The 21,433-nt window shown below is 39.4% G+C and overlaps 1 protein-coding gene and 1 long non-coding RNA gene across 3 annotated transcripts in view; one reads left to right on the top strand and one right to left on the bottom strand.

Annotated features, from left to right (window-relative positions):
* Positions 1 to 508: 508 nt before the first annotated feature.
* Positions 509 to 4,671, bottom strand: LOC143694342 (uncharacterized). The gene is made up of 2 exons (XR_013182736.1): positions 4,543 to 4,671; positions 509 to 3,824 (listed from the first exon to the last, which is right to left on the bottom strand). It is a non-coding gene; the product is annotated as an uncharacterized LOC143694342 (long non-coding RNA).
* The window catches only part of ATP9B (ATPase phospholipid transporting 9B (putative)), a 151,235-nt gene continuing 134,376 nt past the window's right edge, over positions 4,575 to 21,433 (top strand). For both annotated transcript variants that reach the window (XM_077179951.1, XM_054629997.2), the window contains exons 1-2: positions 4,575 to 4,704; positions 20,627 to 20,800. In XM_077179951.1, coding sequence (XP_077036066.1) covers positions 4,610 to 4,704; positions 20,627 to 20,800 — 269 coding nt within the window. In that variant the 5' untranslated portion in view covers positions 4,575 to 4,609. The remainder of the gene's footprint in view (positions 4,705 to 20,626; positions 20,801 to 21,433) is intronic.

The following is a 21,433-nucleotide window of genomic DNA, read 5'->3' as shown; positions in this document are numbered from 1 at the left end:
ATACCTAGTATATAAGTAATGTAAATTTTGTACCTGTAACATTACATGAGGCTAACTGAAATTTTTTCTTTTGTTTTATATCCAATGATTTTTGTATCATTTCCACAGATTTACTCCAGTATAAATGATTTTATAATTTGGCCTTGAGAAGGATAGCAAAGAATGAATTAGCTTCAAACTGCCTTTCATTTCCCCTGTTACCCTAGCCCAGACTGGATACATAATCAGGGTTAGAAGGGAGGGAGCAGTTAACCTTGAACATTTACAGCAGAAGTAGAATGGCAACAGAAGTATAAATTATTATTAAATGCCCTCTGGGGATATCAGGCAGAACTTGTTACAGATAGGTTCTGCACCTGTAGCAGATACATGCAACAAATGCAAAACAGTTTCCATGCCAGCTCATTCCTAGTCAAACCGAGAGTTCACAAGATCCATAAATCATAGGTTCTGGATCTCTGCCACTTATTAGAAATGCAAAGGCTATGCAAAAAAGAAGTACAGAAAGGATGATACAGAAAGTTTATTTCTGAGTGGTGCTATATTTACTTATTATCACAAATGTATGATATCATGATATTTTAGTGACAAACATTACTTAGGCAAGTATTGAAATAAATATTATAATATTATTATTGAAATTAATTCCTAAAATGAAATTTTTTTTAATTAAAAAAAATAACATCTGCCTGAAACACCTGAATACCAAAATCTGGATCAAAAGCAAGTTTATTCTATGATCTTTCAGTATTGCTAAATAAGAAAGGAAACATATTATCAAAATTCAGGGACATTTTCTAAAGGCAACTTGAAAAGTTATCACATATCATATGCCAAATTGTCAATTCTGCATGGTGAAAACTTTTATATAAATGTTTAGAATTTTCTTTAAAAAACAAAAGACAAGATCACATCATAATCTAGAGGCAAAACTGAATGATAATACATGCCAAAAAATCAAAGATCCTGCACTTAAGAGCTTCTACCATTTTATGAAAATAGTGATGCAAACAGGCAATTAGAGTGATCAAGAAGGTGAAATCATGATAGATTTCCAGCAACTGACCTAACAAGCTTGTTGCCGCCGCTTGGGGCGTGGCGTCCCAGGTCGAGGATGGTTCTGTGGCAGCGCCTCTGCCACAGGGGCCAAGCACATGCATACACCAATGTGGTGGACAGTAATTGGCCTTTATTAATGGTTAGACAGGGTCTTTTATAACAGGGGGTAACGGTCAGTTAACAGTAAAAGGGGAGGGGTTCTACGTGACCTCGCGATATCTCGAGACCTCGTGATATTTCCCCACACAAGCTTGTTGCAGTGTGATGCCCCTCAGGTGTGCCAACCTTTCCCCTCCCCCTTTGCCCTCCTACTTAGAGCTGTCCATCAATCTTAACATTCCAGCAAGGGCGTCGTGTGGTTGGCAGAAGTTCAAAAGATGCCCCTCAGGTCCAGGCTCATTGGCCTGTCCAAGTGTCTTTATCCCTTGAGCCTTCCCCTCCTCACACCTGGTTGGTGCCTCACCTGTCCCTTCCCCTCCCCCTGTCCCCGGGCTTAAAAGGAGACGGGACCATGCGGTCGGGATTCTATTGGGAGCCATTTCAGAGGTCTACCACCCTGCAATGAAACTCTGGATTAAGACTCTATGATAGAATCCTTTCCTTTCCCTTCACCATCGCCTGAACCTTTTCCACCAGAGGTAAATTGAGTTCCTACTTTGCCTGGATTTGTTCCGAGTGCCTAGCTGCAGCATCCAGCTGGCCAAAGGTATCTCTGGGGTGAAACACCACAGCTGCCACCTTTGGCCCAGCAGCAAGGGTCAGACGCAGCTAGGCACGTCCCACGCGGAAATATTGGGATTAATATTCCATACAAGCTTTAAACATATATTTGAAGTAATCAAAATGGCATGTGTTTAAAATTATTTTGTCACTCTCTTGGCCATTGGCACACTAAAAAACTAATTTTTCTGTTCTTAGAAGGCTTTCTGGTCAAACTCTTCTCTGTACACAGGCAATAGAGAAGTATTTCTTTCTTGAAACCTTAAAGTAATAATAAATAAAATAATGCTTTATGGACTACATGAGACTCAGTAAGAAATGAAGACTCTGAAGGTATTTATGATTCCTAGTGATTGTCTCATGCTTGGCCTTTACAGGTCTGACAATAATTAACCTTTCCTTACACATCCTCGATCACTTATTTGTCTATTCATATGGAATTTACAAACACATGCACATAATTGTGCACATGACTAACATTAGAGGTAGTTACAGGCCAAACAACCCACTAAATATCCAGAAATATAACCAAATAACCAGAACCAAAGTTCTGCACAGACAAGAAGATTAATCTTAGGCCACTAACTTGTGAATGAAGTGCTTTCTGCTCAGTTCAAAAATTGTTCTGTCATGGGCTAGAATCAATTAATAAACTGGAAGCAATAGCTTAAATTCACTTGGCCTCAGTGATCTGCAGTAACTTACTTAGCCACGTGAGAATTCTGAATATATAGTTATTAATATTAATGTTTAACATTTTAAAGCTGTGAAATGTGTAGAATTGCAGTAACAACATGAAAGCACCTAGGACTAGCATAATTGTTACCCTGAAAGTTTTCCAGGCTGTGTTTGCTTATTCCAGCATGTACATCATGGCAGAGCAGGCAGGAGACAGGCAGTACCAAACACACCCCATAAACTGCCATAAACATAAACCACATAGACATAAAAAACATAAAAAGTGGATGCAACAGCAATGTATCCTTGAGCAGAGTCACCCAGCCTGGGTGGAATTACCACGCAGTTAGTAATAGAGCATTACTAACTGTGCAGCCAGCACCTACAAGAGGGAAGTGACCTTTCTCTTCTGTCTGGTACTTGTAGGACCTTATCTGGGTTACCATGTCCAGTTTTGGTCTTCTCATTACAGAAGCTCATTGTCATTCTGAAGTGAGTCTATGAAAAGGTGACTAAGATGGCCAAGGGGCAGGAGAACATGATGTATAAGGAGAGGTTGAAAGCTCAGCCTGCACAGCTTAAAGTAGAAAAAGTTAAGAAGAAACTTTGTGGCTGAATAAGACTACTTAATGGCACAATACCAAGAAGATGGTGGCCAGACTTTTCTCAGAGATGGATGGTTTTGGCTGATCCTGTGTTTCCCAAGTTGGAACACGGGAAGTTTTGAGTACTTATTAGCAATTTGTTTATCACAAGATAAAGACTGCGACAGGTAGCCCAGAGAAGTTATGGAAACACTGTGCTGTCCTTGGAGGTGTTCAATACTCCACTGCACATGGCCATGAACAGCCTGATATTAAATGTAAGGTCTTGGTCTAGCTGATGTCTAGACATCTCTTTCAATACAAATTACAATTCTGTGATTCTACTGGTGAACTGATTCTGATTCCAATACCAAGAACATTTTAAGGATTAACAGAGTTAAAAAGCTAAATAAATATCTTTCCCCTTTCTGGCATTTCCATGCGTGACCCTTTGACTACTCAGCAAAGTCCTGTCACATGCCCAGCATATTTTTCCCTTCTATTCCTATAGAAGCCTTGTGCTTTCTGTGTAACTGTTGTTCCCATCTCCTGGTTCAACTTCAAGAGTTCTGTATCTGAGTTCAAAATCCAGACAGTACACCTAAAGTCAAAATTCTGCTCAGAAATTTGCACTTGGAAATGCTGCCAGCGCTCCATAACCTTCACTCCAGCAGATAGGAGCATCCTTCATTGTAAGCTGTGTGTTGTGGTGCCTCCACAATGACCATCTTCCCTTGGGTGAAGGTACAGCTCAGGGAACAGCAACACTTCAGTCCAAAGTGCCTGGGTCATAAAAACAAACTTCATTTAGCAACAGACATTGAGGAAAAAAAAAGAAAATAACTTTCTTTCTCCTGCTGTAGAAAGTCTTCTGTATTGGTAATGGTGTTAGGCCTTTTGCTCCCCCAGAGCATCTGATTTCAGAGGAATACCAACAGATAACATTCTACAGTAGGTCTATAAACACATACATCTTTCAAAACAGCTTTTGCTGGTGGTGACTTGTATATCAACCCTGTGAGGTAACACAGACTGGTTCATTATCCCTGACATACAGAATGTCCACTTCCAGGTGGCAATACCTATCTCTGTTTAATGGCAGGAAACCATCACTGGCAGGCATGGAACCTCAGAAGCTGAACAATTACGGAATCACAGAACAGCTCAGGTTGGAAGGGACCACAGGATCCAACCTCCCAGTCCAAGCAGGGCCGCCCAGGGCACAGCACTGCGCCCAGACGACGCTTCAGTATCTCCATCACGGGAGACTCCACAGCCTTTCTGAGCAACCGCACAGGAAAGAAGTTCTTCCTTGTGTTCAGGTAGAACTTCCTGTGCACCAGCTCCCGTCCTACAGCCTGGCAGCAGGGAGAAGAGGGCAGATCCCGCCCGCCGTTCCCGCACTGCGGCTCCCCAAGGGCTCAGCGCACCCTGAGGGCGCCGCGCGCGCACCGCCCGCCCCGTGTTTACCTCGAGCCCCCGCCCCGCCCCTCATACGTACCGGCGTGGCCGTGACGTCAGGAGGGCCCGGGCGGCGCCCGGCTGGGCGGCGGGGGGGCGCCCCCAAGATGGCGGACCAGATCCCGCTGCGCCCGGTGCCGCGCAGCGCCCAGCGCAGGGCGGCCTATTATAGCAGCGCCGCCGCGGCGCAGCGGCACAGCAGGTACGGGCGGGGCCGGCGTGGCGGCCGCTGCCCCCCTCCTTCCCCTTTCCTTCCCCTGTCCCCAGCCGCGGGCGGGGCGGCGTGCGCCCCTCGCCCAGTCCCGCTGCCCTGCGGGATCCAGGACCGCCCGCCGGCTCCGCGGGGAGGGCGGGAAGGGGCGGCGGCCCCGCCGTGGATGGCGGAGGGGGATGTTGGCAGTCGTTGGCTCCCGCAGGCCTCCGCGGCCGTGGCCGCCTCTCCCGGGCCGCTGTTCCCGTGTCCCGGCGGCGGAGCCGGGGCCGGGACGAGCTGCGGTGGCGGCGGGAGGATGCTCAGGGCGCCCTCGGCCCGGCTGCTCCCGGCGCCAGCCCCGCGCCCGCGGGTGCGGCCTTCGCTCGCCCGGCCCCGCCGCCCGCAACTCCGCGCAACTCGGGTTCCTTGGCAGGAGTTCACTGAGGAGAGGGATGCTCGCGGCGGGGGGCTTGTTTGGGCGTCCTTAGTAAATATGTTGCGAGCTAGTTGTTGGGGCTAGCACAGACACCATTCCTGAGTGTGGCCATTAAAATAGTTTCAAATTCCCTCAAAGATACACTATTGGGCTTAAACAATTTGGAGAAGACGGTTTAAAGATCTGCCATCAAATTGTTTCCAGGCAAAAATTGAACGTTGCTTTGCTTCCCATTATTCTGAATAATTTCTAGGGATGCTATTGTTGTGAGCATCGAAAAACTCTACTCCATAATTTTGATATCTCCATTGGATAGCCCTCTTACAGTGGATTATGTGATTGTACTTATTAATTACAGGTTTCCTTCCTTTTTTGGTTCTTGTAGAGCATTGTCTGTGGGTAGAAGGACTGGTGGGAGCAGTTCTAGGAGCTGAAGCAAATGGACTTGCTAAGAACAGTTAGTGTTGGTGCTCTTTTTCTAGTTCAAATACAGTGATAAATCTGTTTCATAATGAATTAAATGTATTTACTTCTTTGGATGTGATAACCAACAAAAAAGGTAGTTTAAAGCTGTGCAAAATAGGTTAGGCTTACATTATGTTGTCTTGATTCTTAAACCAGATAAAGGGGTTTTTTATGAACATTCACAAGTTTGTAGGACAGTCTGCCATAGTGTTAGCCTTCCCCATCTCACTAATACTTGACTGTCTGACAACTTGTTGTAGGTTTGTCCTCTGTCTTGAGGTAGGACAATGTCATCATCATTACACCTATTCCTTAGAGAATTGAATCAGAGAATGTTCTCACTGAAATTTGCTTCTCAGTAGGTATTGGGCTTGGGAATAAAGAGGAGGATTTGGTAGGCAAAAATTTAGTCCAGACTATCAAAGATACTGGGAGTTCTGTTGTAGGTTAGCCAGGAGTGTTCTGGTGATGCTGTAGATGGGATGGCTTGAGTCCATAAGTCAGATGGTTACACAGGTTAATTGAAGGTGTGTGTGCAGGTGTCATTGTGGTTCTTTAGACAAACTGTTTAATTGTGTCTTTATAAGCAGATTTGGCAAACTGTAGGAACTAGCAAGGAAGTACCAACTTGTTACTGATTTGCTTCTTGCCCTCTGTCTTTGATCAACATTGCCCTCCAAAGATTGTGAATTACATTCCTTCCAGTTTAGATGACATCTTTCAGAGTTAGGGTCTTTTATAATCTGTGTATTTAACATATTGATCCTCCATAAAAGTGATTATCTATGTTTTTAGTTACTTTTGTGCAGCTTCTTGTAGGTATATAAAAGTTTTAAAAATTGACAGGCTCATTTATTGTGTTTCTTCATTTTTGATCACTTGATTAATGAATTGCTTATCTGAGCTCTGAGAATCAGAATACTTACACTAGTCTCTTCACTCACTTTACTGGTTTTATTTTTCTTAATGTGAGTTGAGTAAGTTGGTCATTCTCCTTCAAGAATACCTTACCTTGGATATGTGAGAGCACCTCTGGAAGGTGTCCTATGGACCTGCAATAAAAACATGGGAATCTTTGTGTGGAGTCTACCACAGCTGTCTTGTGTAGAGTCAAAGGGGAAATACAGCAGTGCAAATAGTGGAATTACAACTTGTAAGTCCTGTGGCTCTAAGCTTGTAATTGAACTACAGCTTCTATGTCTTTATGAATGATTCATCCTGCTTTTCTAATCTTTATCTTCAGCACAGACTCTGAAGAAGCCTTGTATTCCTGTGGAAACTGCAGCAAAGGTCCTGATGTCAGATACTTAGGAGAGTGTTGAAGTGAGGTCTCTGATATGCAGAAACCCATCATGTGCATGTATGCTTGAGGATTTTGCCTAAAAGGGTGTAATACATATCTTTGAAGATGTCTAGAAACAAACACCTATAAAAACATACTGGAGTTGGCATGTTGGGTTTAATCCAGTGCTGTTGTTTCTGGACCTTCAAGACTTTTTGACTTGGTGTGATTTATTTTTTCAGTGAAGAATTTACAGTATCTTGGAAGTCTTATACACACATCCTTAACTTTAGTGTAGTAGTGTTTTTAACTCCAGTTAATTGTCCTGCTGCTGTGCAATGTCAGTTAATACAACTCATCAGTTGCTAACCTTTATTGGCCTCGCACCTAATTTGTAGAATGACTTCTTTTGCTTGAGCTAAGCAGTCTGTAGGAGTCTTTGCCAGTGTTGCTCTAGCTCACTTTACAGTGAGGACAAAGATTATCATACTCATTGTTTGTCACACTCACTGTTTGTCTGTAGTGCACGTTGTGCTTTTGAGATTCATTTAGACAGACTGATAGTGCATATTTTAAGGCTGGAATATGGTTTCCCATACATACCTAAAGAAACTTCAATAATATGCAGACTTCTGTATGAAATTGTCGCCCGTTAAGAATCATTAAATGTCCTGTGATGTACTTTATGTATAAATAAACATGAGAAGATTATGTATTTTTATATATTCGTACTGTATGTGTTAAGGCCTGTTAAAAATATATTAAAATATATATTAAATATTACCTGTGGTTCAGTCAACACATGCATCCTGTTCTGCTTTTATTTCTGATATTTAAGCATAACTTATTACTTTTGCAGGAGAAATTCAGTTTTTATATTTTCTCTCATCTGATGGACAGAGAACTGTTCATGTGTTGCTGTTAACAATTAGGGAAATCTGTCTCAGAGGAAAAAGTTGTTCACCTTAAAATGAATTTGAAATCCTTGCTATTGTTTAGTATATTCAACTTGTATAGTTGTAAAAATGCTTGGGGAAAAACTGATTGGTTCAGCACTTGTTTCAGCACCTTGTCCTTCAGCTTGAAGGTTGTTATCTACAGGAAAATAATTGCTGCTTTTTGTTTACATGGTGAGGGAGAGAGAGGACCAGAGAACATTCAGGTTGACCTTAAATGTGCAGTGAGGCTTATTCTCATCTGTTTGACTTGTGTTTGTCATCATCAACCACAGAGTAATCAACTGCTGACCACAGGAAGGAAGTTGACTGTGCTGTCATGTGAGGTTGGTGGCAGGAAAACAAGAAGTGTGGTAGAATTTTGAAGCTGATAAGGAACTAAATGGTCGTCAACTATCATTTATCCATAAACAAAATACCTGGTTTATTTAGGTGTTCTATGCTTGCTACTGTCAGTGCATAATTGTATTTGACCTAGTAGGGCTGAGGCAAGAAGTGTTGGGACTCCTGGGCTGGTACCAGAAAATCACATCTTTCCAGCTCTCCCTTATGTGACATAAATTCACTTGCACTCCAGATATTCATAAAGGTGTCATGAAAGATACCCAGTCACTGGAAGGAAATACCTTGTGTCCTCTTTCATGGTGTGGGCCACAGTAGTGTATTTATGACTGGCACAACTGGATATATTAAGTGGTTGTTGTAGGGCAAGTTATGGAACAGATCAACTGCTGTTGCTTGTCTCTGCAGTTTGCCACTGATGGGGCAACTGACAATACTGTTATTTTGGAATTCTTTTATGTCATTAGCGAATAAGAAACTTGCAGAAGAAGGAAAAATGAACCAAGTAATAGGATAATGTGTCTTTTGTGCAGGTAAATGTAGAATACTTGTTGCTTAACAATTTGTGAACTGTAGCTTCTTTAATGTGAAGTGTATATATAATAGAAAAAAAATGAAATCTGTTCCAGATAAATGGGAATGGAAGTCTGCAGAACTTGAAGTTCAATGAAAATTCACATGGTTCCCTGATACTTACAAATCTCAAACCAGTTTTTGTAGTACACAAAAAATAAGATTATTTAATGTAGTAGTACTGTTCTAGTGCTTTTGATTGGAATGAAAGCTGTTCCCAGCAATCTTGTAGTCCTTATGGTTATGATTTCTCAGAGTGTTTGGCTAGGTTCCACATTGAACCACCAAAAAAGAGATAAAAATGTCAATAGATAATAGTCAAGGCATGTACTGTAATGCTGTGGGATTTTTCATTTCTGACATAGTCTAATGTGAGCTTTGTTAAAATACCTTTATTTTCCTGCTGCCTTTCAGTTGTTTGTTAGAATTGTGTCCTAATTCTAAATGACAACGTGATTTTCGCAGTCTAGATGTTATTCGTTGTATTCTAGTAGGTTTTGATATTTCATGTGTAATTACTAAGAATAATGTCTCCAAATAACAAAATAATATTATTTGGTAAGACCATGTAACAATCAGAGCTTTTAGGACCTAACATCTCCTGTAGAATGCTGTTCACAGAAAGTTCATGACTTATATTGCTATAAGTGCAGGTCTGGAAATCCTTTCAAAATGTCCATAATTGTTCAAACCCCCCAAATATTAATACATATTAGTGGAGTTTACTCATTGAATGGGCTATATGCAGTGATATTTGGTACTTTGTACAGTTTTGTGAAATGCTGCTAGTTTCTATGAATCTCCTTCCCTGGGTATTTCTGAATGTTTAGAACAAAAGTTCTTACAGTATCTGGGCAGAGTTATACAGGTTTCAGTTTCATCTTCTTCCCAAAACACGTGTTAATTGAATGGCTCTACATATTTCATCCTGAAAATGAGCTTGAAAATGATGGATGAGGCTGAATGACTGACAATATTGGCATTAATTTGAATTTTAATATAGTTTCTGTGATAAAAAATTCCAAAGATGGAACTGAATTTACTTTTGAACATCTGTGTTTTAAAACTGCTTTTGCAAAGTGACAGTAACTTCTTCCAACATCTGCTGTTTGACCAGAAGCAATAACTTGTTAAGTCCAGAAACTATAAGTATCCATGGTTTTGTTGTTGGTTTTGTTTGTTTGTTTTTTGGTTGTTTGTTTGGGGTTTTTTTGTTGTTTTTTTGGGGTTTTTTTGTAGAAATAGCATTGTTAATGCTATTCATTCTGCTACTCTGGACATGAACACAGAAACTCCTGGAAGTTAAGCAGCTGTGGGAGTGTGTGGGAGTGGGTACTGCTTATTAATTCTCCATATGTGTACTGGCACACCTGCACTTCCTTGTGGATAAAACTCCTAATGTCATCCTGGTTCCTGTAGTGCTTCCTTTACTCTGTGACAAGCAAACAGAAATGGCAGCAAAATGGATGCACCATTACAGATGAGTCTTCTGCCTCTGTAGGACAGAAATCTTTGCTGGAGGTAGCGACTCAAAGTGAGATGTATCAGTAGTTACTGTGATGCCAAAAGCTGCAAATGTTACAGGTTCCTTTGATACTTGCTAGAAATGTCATGAACTCTGAACAACTAAATATGTTATTCCTGGGAAGTGTTTCAGGCTACAGGTGCTGATATATAGATGTTATAGTGTATTGGGAATGAGAACACATTAAATTACACAGATGTATGTTATGCTGATGTATTTGAATATATATTCATTAGAATACACCTCTGTCTCTTGTTTCAGCATAAGGAGGAAAGGATCAAACGCTGTATAAAGAAATCTCTCTAGAATAGTCCTTAGGAGAGTTGTCTGTACTTTCATGCCATTCTTGCGAAGTGGATCAATCATGTATGTCCTTTGTTCTTTTCCAGGAGAACTCTCACCCCTCCCTTCTTTATAGACTTGACCTGAAATTCAAAGTGTTTGTCTCTTTTTCATTAAAAAAAAATTCTGACATTGATGTCACTGTCTTGCAAGACATACTGCCCTTTGTTTATTAGCCTTTCCTGGATTGTGGTTTTGGACAGAGATTCATCCCTGTCATTTGGAACATTGTCACTCAGTGACTTTTAGGCTTAGTGTTAGATCCCATCTCTGAATTCTGATCCTTCCAACAAGGTTGTTTGTGTGGCAGCTTTGTACTTGGGATGCTGTATTTGTGTAACAGTGGTTGAGTCGGGTCTGTTTTCAAGATCTCAAGTTATGGAGAAACTAGTTCTCTAGTTTTTAGAAGAAGGAGTAGTTCATGTATTCCCATTCCTGGACTTTCTGGGGTTTGTTTTTTTGAGTTTTTTTTTTTTGTTTGTTTGGTTGGTTGGTTGTTTTGGTGGTTTTTTTTCTCTGCTAAAGACTGTATTAATAGGTTAATCCTGCTGGTTGGGACTGACACCTTATTTAGGATAGATGCAGATTCTGAAACTTCTGCCTGGAACAAAGGTCCAAGGAGTTTGATGTATAAGTCTTGAAAAATAGTCTTGCCGTAGGTGAATATTTTCAGACCTTTTATACAGTGTGTATTGTCATTGTTAGGTTCTGGGGCTTTTACTTTTCAGAGCAAAGTTTAATGATTTAATGATGCAGGTAACCATATGGCATGCATATGATGTTGTTCACATTAGCAACTGTAAAATAATTTTACAAACAATAAGATTTCCATTGGTGCCATACCTGAGAAGCAGTTTGTCGTATTTTATCTACAGACACAAATTTAGATGACATACAAACCTTAGGTGATTTTGGTAAAAAAGTGATTTTTAATTGCAGTTCTTTAATTTGACATTATGTAAATTGTGCATTTGGAAAATGTTGTCTTTATGTTTTTCTGTTCATTAGTAATGGTCTTTCATACCAAGACAGGTTTACAGAAAGTAATAATTTTTGGCATAGTTATTCTTACAGTAACTATCCTGATCTGAAGTGTTTTAATCATTGGGCAGAAAAAAAGTTTGAGAACTTCAAATAACTATTGCAGGTGTTACTATTGTTTGCATAAGCACAAGTGACTGCATGTTTAAGCTATTATTTTTGCATGCCTTCCTGGTTTGTACCTGTAGTATCTAAATGCAGTGATTTGTATTGCTTGGGCAGGCATTTGGATTGCTAAGAAGAGGGAGAGAAAACAATTGATTGGGCTACAATGTCAATAACAATACCCAGTGACAGTGATGAAATGGCCCTGTTGTTCTGATCAATGACATACCCTACTAATTAAAAAAGGGTTCTGCTGAATGTAGATGATGTTTCCTGAGGTCTTACTGTGTACTTAGGTATTTCTGGTATCTATTTGTTAAATACAGAGACTCACTCATCTTGTCATGGGTTGAAAAAGATCTTGTGTTAAGGTATACACAGTGCTTTGTAAGGTGAGCAAGGGGTAATAAGGATGGGTGCCTTTTATCATGGAGGCTCCATTACATGTCTTCCAATTTGCTTCTTCTGTATGTTGTTCTAGTAAGAAAGTGTGATGTAGGAGAAAGAGAAGGCAAATAGCATTCAGAATATTTGGTTTTTCTCTGGAGGAACCTGTTTTAGTATCTCTTTTAAGCAATTTTTTAAAAGCTACTGATGAAAAGGAGCTGCTGTGGTAATAAGTTTCTATTATGCTTGTAGACCTTTATCTGAACAGATGTAAGGGGTTTTCCCTTAGTTCTGCAAGGCTGAAGATACCAGCTTTTTGTTTGTTTGGGGTTTTTTGTTTGTTTAGTTTGGTTTTTTGTTTGTTTGGCTTTGTGGTGGAGTTTTTTGTTGTTGTTTCTTGGTCGGTTGGTTGGTTGGTTGGTGTTGTTTAATTTTTTTGTAGTAGTAGTTCAACAATACTGCCTTGTGGTTTTCCGTATTATCTCTCTGTATCATTTGGGGCAGGGAGGCAATGATTTATTCGGTCTTATTGCAGAGTTTGGTCTTACTCATCTCAGTAACACAGTAACAAACTTGCCTACATTCAGTAGAAGTACTTTTTCCTTATATTTTGTTGTTCAGTGGATAAACATGCACTATGGCAAGAATATTGTACTGCTTTTAGAAGATCCTGGATGTAAATGTTCTGCTCTACAAATATCCAGCATCCTTAAAAGCTGTTAGTATTAACTCCATAGTGGTTACTCCATAAAAAATTGTAATAGCAGTATTTGTGTGAGCGTCTGATTTTTTTTTTTTTTTTTGTTCAGGTCAGGACCTGTGTTCAGAGACTTCCCAAGAAACACTGATTAGGGTGTTATACTTGCATTAGAGACACAGCTGAAGCTGAATACGAACGTAGAGCAGCAAGTTCTCATCAATTTAAAAAACTTTAGAAATACCCTTTCTGTGTTTTTTGGGAAGAGGTTGAAGAAAATTCTTTAAATTTCATGCATTTAGCTGTAGAAGATTTTTCCATTTTCAACTTCTCTTGTAATCTAGGAGCAGCATGATTGCTTTGTAGTTTAACAGAATTTACTGCTGTGTGAAGCATAGAGATGTTTGAAATTAGAGGAAAAATGTAATTTTTAATTCTTAGAAATGCAGGGTAATATTAGAGGAAAATAATTATTTGTAACTTGATTTTTTTTGGGTAACTTTCTAGCAAAGCAATTTGTTTTGTGGATACACTGGTTATTTGTTTAAGAAGAAGGGTTACATGAAACTACATGGTTTAGTTATAAACATGGTTATGAATGAATGTGCCTTGCTAAATAAAATCTATGCAGCTGCAGTTTCCTGGGAATTTTTTCTTCATTAGAGGATGTGATCTGGACAGTTTTGTCCGTGATACAGGTAGTCTACAGCAGTTGTTGATTTGCTGGTTCATCCTTTGGGAAATCATTTTTGCTCTTCATATGGAAATGCCTGTCACTTTCTTCCTTTTTTTCTACTGATGATGCTTCTCTACAATTTGGCAGATTCCTCCTTTATCTTCAGACTGGGAAAGTGTTCACATAGGTTGGAGGTAGAGCAGGATAGGGTATGAGGGGGAAAGATTGTCACTCTGTCCTGTGCCCACGATGGGAAGCAGAGGGAGTCCTGTGGCAGCCACTCAGCCAAATCACCAGCTCTCAGCAGGATGGAACGTCGTCACAGCATTGGGTGACAGTAGCTCAGCTAGTCTTTCTCAGCTTTTTTACTCAAGACTTTCTGCTGCAGCCTCTCTTCCATGCTACTCTGCATCCCACAGCAATCTCATGGGTCCAATTCATGCATAGACTCATGACCATGCATTCCTTTTTCCTCCCTCACTAGGTTTGAGAAATACTGCTTTAAAACATCAGCTTTGTTTTCCATCTTGTGAATGATCATCTATAGCAAAACTGATAGGTGATGAGGAACAAATATTTATGCAGGATCTGACACAGTGCTTATATTCCTACCTGGGTCTTTTGATCAAGTAGATAAAATAACCCTCTTCATAAATACTGCTTCTACATTTGTTGAGTGAGTAAAACCAGAAAAGTATGCAGTCACAATTGCCCCGTGTCTTGCACCTTCCTGCTGCACCCTTGGATATTGCTCCTTTAGAGTAATGGAAAGCTGGCAGAAAACATAGAAATTATTATCGACCTAAATAGGTGGCCAAGTTAGATTTAAATAATTTAAAATGTCTTCCATTACCTGTTATGGTACCTATGAAACTCTGCATCTGCATCTACTCTGGCAAACAGCCATCAAAGTGGAATGACATAGGTACATGTGACTTGAGACATCATTTTCACAGCAGATATTTATATCAAAATTTCACTTAAAAGTATTTATTGTACATTACTTTCTTTCAGTTAAATCTGTTCAATGAGTTTCCTAATAGTAGTCAGATTTTGTGGAAAGTTGTTCAATATTAATGTTCCTTTTTTTCTTAGGAAACCATATTTTGTCAAGATAGTTTTCTTCATACCTGATTTAGTAGCAGTCGTGCTGAGAGTTTTGATGTCTCCATTCTGGCTTCTTTATTCATGTTGCTTTCAGTGCTTCCCTGTTTTAATACAAGTTTCTAGGATTATACTTAATTGATTTGTCACTCAAGGAAAATCAGCACTTCAAGCAATTAAGTGCAGCAAAATACTAGGTAACAAAGACACAACGATTTTTGTTCTCATCCTAGTTATGAAAAATCCATTATTCATTACCTTACTGTTTTTAAATACTGAAGTACAATTTTCCAACACAATAGCAAAATTGCTTTTGAAACAGAATAAATTGCTTGCCAGTTCACAGGCTGTATTTTGAAGTCAGGCTTACCAAATACAATGATGCTTATGCTCATTATCTTCACTACGTGGTGAAGCTCCATATTTGAAAGTGCAAACGTAGATACCAATTGTAGGAAGAAAAACCCCTTGTCTTTAATATAATGGTAAATAAATCTTAAAGAAATTATGATTAGAAGATCAATGCCTTCTGCAAATATTACCACATTTACAAAATAGATTTTAACATTAAGCATCTGTGAATTTTTCTCCATCAAATCTCTCCCATGATTCTCTTGCATTTATGTATTTCTTCATGAAAGATTTTACCCTGTTTACTGTGTTACTGTTGTTTATAAGAGATACTATTTTCCAAATCAGACTCTTGTTAACTTTGTAGGGAAGTAAAAGGGTTGTGTTACTTTGTGATATCTTGTACTCTCAATTTTAGCTGTCAGACTGTGATCTCACTGGGTGGTGTTAAAATACATCATTAATTAGATGTCCAAGAGCAAAACACAATGCAACATAAAGCTCTCTATTAAAACCATGATAATATAATTTACAAATTTAATTAGAAAAGATTGTAAAAGCATTGGACAGGAGTATGTTTAGACACAGGCCTGTCTTATTGGAAGTATAAGAATAAATATCTTGAGTTTTTACTACACAGTGGTTTTATTACCTAGTGTTGATCTAATCTGAGAGAAATCAATGTAATTTGGTATAATATGGATCTTAACCTGTAATAACTGCTATGTTTTGTGAAGAGAATTTTTTGTATAGTGTTTTTTCTTAATTTCCATTAATAATAATAATAAGAGAAAATATATTTCTAGATTGTCATATTAAACTAAACAACAGATACAGCTTTTTGCAAACATCATTGTGAAGACCAAGTTTTCTCATGTTTGTTTTAAACTTTTTAAGTGCATGCTCTTAGCAATAATTTGGAAAGCATTTTCCATGCCATATTCTCACATAACTTTATGGAAACTCCTAACTTTTAATATTAGCATAGTTTATTTTATTGTGAAACTTTGGTTGTGTTTTCTGCAGTGTGGCAGTGCTTTTACACCGTTTGAAACATTGATGAAGACTTATTGTCACAAAGCCTAATGTACTTAAGGCTCCAATACTCAGTTGACTTGCAATGGGGTACAGGAGATGTTTGTTTATTATTACTCCTAGTTATCTAATGTGGTCTGAACACATCCCTTAATGGTGTTCCATGCTGAGCGATTCCAAGGCAGTGCAGAAATCTGCTGAAGAAAAGAGGTAGTATCTAACTCAAGATTTGTTATACAGTAGTGGGTTTAGGGCTTTTTATTCCCTTTCCCTATTAGAGTTTACTTCTTAACTGTGTTGATACCAATTTATTATATAGCCAGTGTAAAGTATGTGGTGTACCTTTCCAATAGAAGTCTAATATTCAGTCTCTTGCTTCCCTCCCTCCCTTTCCTGGCATCCAAAAAAGTTAGTAACTGCTTTAATATATATTCTTGTATACAATAAGGCTCAACATAGAAAATCTAGGGGGAAGAGAAATGGTTTCAGGTTTTGGTATTAAATATATAGTGAGTTGAAAAAATGCAAGCCTTTTAATGCTTACCCCTTGTGTTTGTAATATTGCTTTTTTTAAAAAAAATACTGTATTTGACTGAATACTGTTCAGGGTGTTGCTTTGTCAGCAGAACTCCCTCCTGCTCAAGCATGGCCACCTACAGCTACTTGCTCAGGATCATGTCCAGACAGGTTTTAAATGTCTCAAAGGATGGAGATGCCACAATCTCCGTGGACAGCTCATGCCTGTGCTCAGTCATCCTCAAGTTAAAAGTGTTTCCTGATGTTGAGGTGGCGCCTTCTGTATTTCAGTTTGAGCCCATTGCCTCTAGTCAGTCCTGTGACTGGGCACCACTGAAGACAGCCTGGCTCATTCATCTTTGCAACCTCCCTTCAGGTTCATAGACATTAATAAGATCCTGCTTGTGCCTTGTCTTCTTCAGGCTGAGCACTCCCACCTCTCTCATTCTTTCCTTGTAGGAGAGATGCTTCAGTCCCTTCATCATCCTCATGGCCATTCATTGGACTATATTCAGCATGGCCGTGTCTCTCTTGCACTGGACACACTGCTCCAGGTATGGCCACCCCAGTGCTGAGCTGAGGGGAAGAATCTCCTCCCTTGATGTGCTGGCAGCACTTTGCCGCATGCAGCCCAGTACCTGTCTTTCCAGCGAGGGCACAGTGCTGCCATCCACCAGGATCCCCAAATTCTTTGCTGCCAGGCTCCTTCCCTGGAGTAGCCCCCAGCATGTAGTGATGAGTGGGGTTGTTCAGGTGAAGAACTTTGTAATTCTTCTTGCTGAGCTTCCTGAGGTTCTAATCAATCTGTTTCTCCAGCCACTCAAATTTGCACTGGATAGTGGCATGTTCGTCTGGTCTGTTGTTTTTCTTTCCAGTTTTGTGTCATCTGCAAACTTGCTGAGGGTGTATTTTTCCCCATCTTCCATATCATCAATGAAGATGTTAAACAAGACTAAGCCAGTATGGATCTCTGGGGTACACTGACCTAGTGTACTGACCTCCAACTAGACTTTGTGCCACTGACCACCCTCTGGACCTGGCCACTATGACAGAATTCAATTCATCTCGCTGTTTGCTCATCCAACTACTGCAGCAGCAGCTTGCCTACAAGAATTTTATAGGAGACAGTGTCTAAGACCTTACTGAAGTCCAAGCAGACACTATCCACTGCTCTTTCCTCATCTACCAGGTCAGCTATTCAATCTTAGGAGTTTATCAGGTTGGTCAAGTAGGACTTCCCTTTGGTGATGCCATGCTGACTACTCCTCATAATTTTCTTATCCTTTTTTGGAAAAGATCTCCAAAGATGAGCCACTCTTCCAGGGATTGTGATGAGACTGAAAGCTAAGGGCAGGTTCCCTGGGTCCTCCTTCTTGAAAAGGAGGAGTGGCATTTGCTTTCCTCCAATCTTTAGTCACTTACCCAATTGCCATGATTTTTCCAAGATTATTGGAAGTGACTGTGCAATGACATCTGACAATGGTTCCTCAGCACTTGTGGGTGTATCCTATCAGGGCCCAAAAGCTTTTTTATATTTTTACATGCAAATATATATACATATAAATAAATACTACTAATATATATACATATTTTATTACATATTATAATTATTTTATTATATATGCAATATTACACTATATAAAAGAATATATATATATATATATAAATATATATACTATATATATATACTATATATACTAATATATATATATTAGTATTTGGTTTGCTTAAGTGTTTCCTCATTCATCTTCCTTGCTTTAGGCTTTTTTCCTGTTCTCTGAGACCTGGGACTCCTGAAAGTCAGTGTTGCTATTCAAGACTGAAGCAAAGCCATCCAGTACCTCAGCCTTTTCCACGTCCTGTGTAACTATATCCCCTGTGTTATTCAATGAGACCCCATTTTTCCTAGTCTTCCTTATCTCACCTATATACTTAAAACTTCTTGTCTCTGACTTCCCTGGCTGGATTCAATTACATTTGGCTATAGCTGTCCTAGCTTTGTCCTTGGAAACTTGGACAATGTTTTTGTATTTCCCCAGGTTACCTGTCTTTTTTCTACCCTCTGTGCACTTCTGTTTTGTGCCTGGGTTTGAACAGCTCCTTGTTTGTCCAGTCAGAGCCATCCCATTGGATGGGAATCTCTTGAATTTGGAGTAGGTGATCCTTGAGTACTAGACAGCTTTTTTGGGTCCCTCTTCTCCCCAAGACCTTATTCCATGGGACTCTTTCAAGCACTTCTTGAAAAGGCTGAATCCATTCTGAATTCCAGGGTTATGAGCTGCTTGCTACCTTCCTCCCTGCTCTCAAGGCCTTGAACTTCACCATCTTATGGCCACTGCAGTCAAGGCTGTGTTACCTTCCCATCCCCAGTGAGTCCCTCCTTGCTTGGTGAGTATGAGGTTCAGCAGAGCATCTTGTCTCATGGGCCTCCTCCAGAGTAATTAGAGGAGGAAGCTGTTGTCAAAGTGCTGCAAGTCCCTCCAGGATTGCCTACGTCCTTTTGTGTTGTTTCTCCAGCAGATACCAGGGTGGTAGAGGTTCATGATGAAGACCAGGGCTTGAGAATGTGAAGCTGCTCTTCTCTGTCTGTAAAGGGCCTCACCTGCATGCATTTCCTGTTCAGGTGGTCTCTAACAGACACCCACTAAAATGTTGCCTTTACCTGTTCTCTCTTTGTTCTTAATCCAGAAGCTCTCAGTTGCCTCCTCATCCATCCCTAGGCACCATGCACTCCATCTGTTCAGTCACATACAGGGAATGAATTTCTAGTTTTGTTAATTACTATTTTTAAATGGTTTGGGATTAGCTTGCTGGGGAGAAAATGAGACAGTCTCAGGATTCACCTTGTAAGAGATGGCTTTAAATACAGTTTCATAAAAATTAAACTTCCTAATTCTGAGTAACAGTGCATCTTCTTTCAATCATCCTCCCTAAGGTATAAAAGTATGAAAGGAGTACGTTAGTCAATTTATGTGCACTTAAAGGAATTTTCTTATTGTCTTTTGTCTTAGCTTAAAAAGCATTCCACATGTGTAAAATTGATATAATGGATTATAGTTTCTGGGGAGGAAAGGACCATTGTTAGTCCAATGTTTCCATGGGTCTGATGCCTTAAGTTTTACCTGCCATATGTTCCAGATTCTGTGCTGCCTTAGTATATAACTCTGAATTTCATATAAAGTGTTAGCAAGTTCTCTTCACAGTTTAGTTAGACAAAAGAATCCTTTTCCAGCCCAAGAACCAAGGATACCATTGCAGCTTCAGGCCCAAAAAGTGTAAACAACAGCGAATTGAGGAGCATGGGAGAAAGGGACTTCATAACCTGAAGCTGTAACTGGGCAATTAACCCCAATATGTAAATGGACCAAAACTTGTAAAAGTGTGAAAACATGTGACCTGTCATCAATATTGGGTGTAGCCTTGGCTAGGCTCTTGTACTGCCCAAGGTGTATCCTTTGAAGGCCTTTTTAGAAATACCTACTTTATTCCTTTAACACTGTCTAGCCTCTGTTCTAGGTAGCCTCTCAAGGCATCAGGTCCCACAGGCAAATCTTCTTTGCTCACTGAATGTTTTTGCATAGAATTATAAGAATTAAACTATAATGTTTTCATAATAAAAAGCATTAATGGTAAGTGTGTAGAAAGTGAGGCTCAAAGGCCTGCACACACAAGAAAATACATCAGGAAAGCACATTAAAAAAGCACAGTGGAAATATAAAGTCTGTACTTCTGTGAAAACTCAGTCACTTGTGTCTGCTATAAGCTTTGCAAAGTAACTTCTACCTAACAAAATCTTACAAAGAATCCTTTGACAAGTAGGAAGTTGCAACTTTGTACACACATATTATATAAAAATTAAGAATTTCCCTAGAATTATTTATACCATGATTGACAATGATTGCAGGTTTCTGCTGTATTACAGAATTTTAATTAAAATCTTGATAATGTGTTAACAAAAATGCATGAGATACTTAGATGAAAATATCTCCCTAATGAAATTCCATAAGGCAAAAATTCACTTGGTTAGTTTAGGAAATTCCCAGTAATAAAAAGTGATGTACTCAGTATTTATGTAGTGCTTTTATCTCATTTTGCCAGGTACCAAGCGGAAGATGAGTCCTCTCATTTGGATGAAATGCCACTAATGATGTCAGAAGAAGGCTTTGAAAATGATGAGAGTGATTACCATACTTTACCAAGAGCCAGAATTTCTCAGAGAAGAAGAGGCTTAGAGTGGTTTATCTGTGGCGGCTGGAAGTTCCTTTGCACTAGGTTTGTCACACACTGGTACTTCTAATTAAAGTTTTAAAAAAATTTAATAAATACTAACTTTTTATTGTGTGTTATGTGCAGAGTACAGAACACAGAATAACTTGCTTGTTGTGAATATTTTATTTATTTTAATTATTTGCCTGTATTTTCCTTACTAGGACACTGCCAGCTGTTAAAAGCAGTTCTGAAGAGCTGATACTGTTTGTTGTGCTTCTCCTGTCTGCCTTGCTGACTTGCAAGAGGGATCATGAGCTAAACTTGTATTAATCTGAGGTCCATAATTTAGCATGTAATCCTGGTTCTCACTTCACTCAAAGCTACATTAGGGTAGAGGGGTTAAATTTTTTACTTTTGTGGATATTAATGCATTAAGTTTACAATATATATAAATTTATTGATGTTGCTGTAAGGAAAAAGCAAATTCATCAACTAATGATTAGTCAACCCTTCAACTTTAATGGTTGAAATATAAATTTAGCTGGTGGTCTTGCAGTGAATTACAACTGGAATTAGCTCTTGTGATTTGGTTCTTTCTTAAAAACTTTCTATGCCAAACTCTGCTGTATGCAAATACCTTGGAATATTAATTTTCCAACGAATTTTTAACAAAACTTCTAAGTAGTGAAACTGCTG

The sequence above is a fragment of the Agelaius phoeniceus genome, chromosome 1, assembly GCF_051311805.1.
Source record: "Agelaius phoeniceus isolate bAgePho1 chromosome 1, bAgePho1.hap1, whole genome shotgun sequence".
Taxonomy (NCBI): domain Eukaryota; kingdom Metazoa; phylum Chordata; class Aves; order Passeriformes; family Icteridae; genus Agelaius; species Agelaius phoeniceus.
The sequence above is the reverse complement of the archived record's forward strand: the minus strand, read 5'-3'. Positions and strand labels throughout refer to the sequence as shown.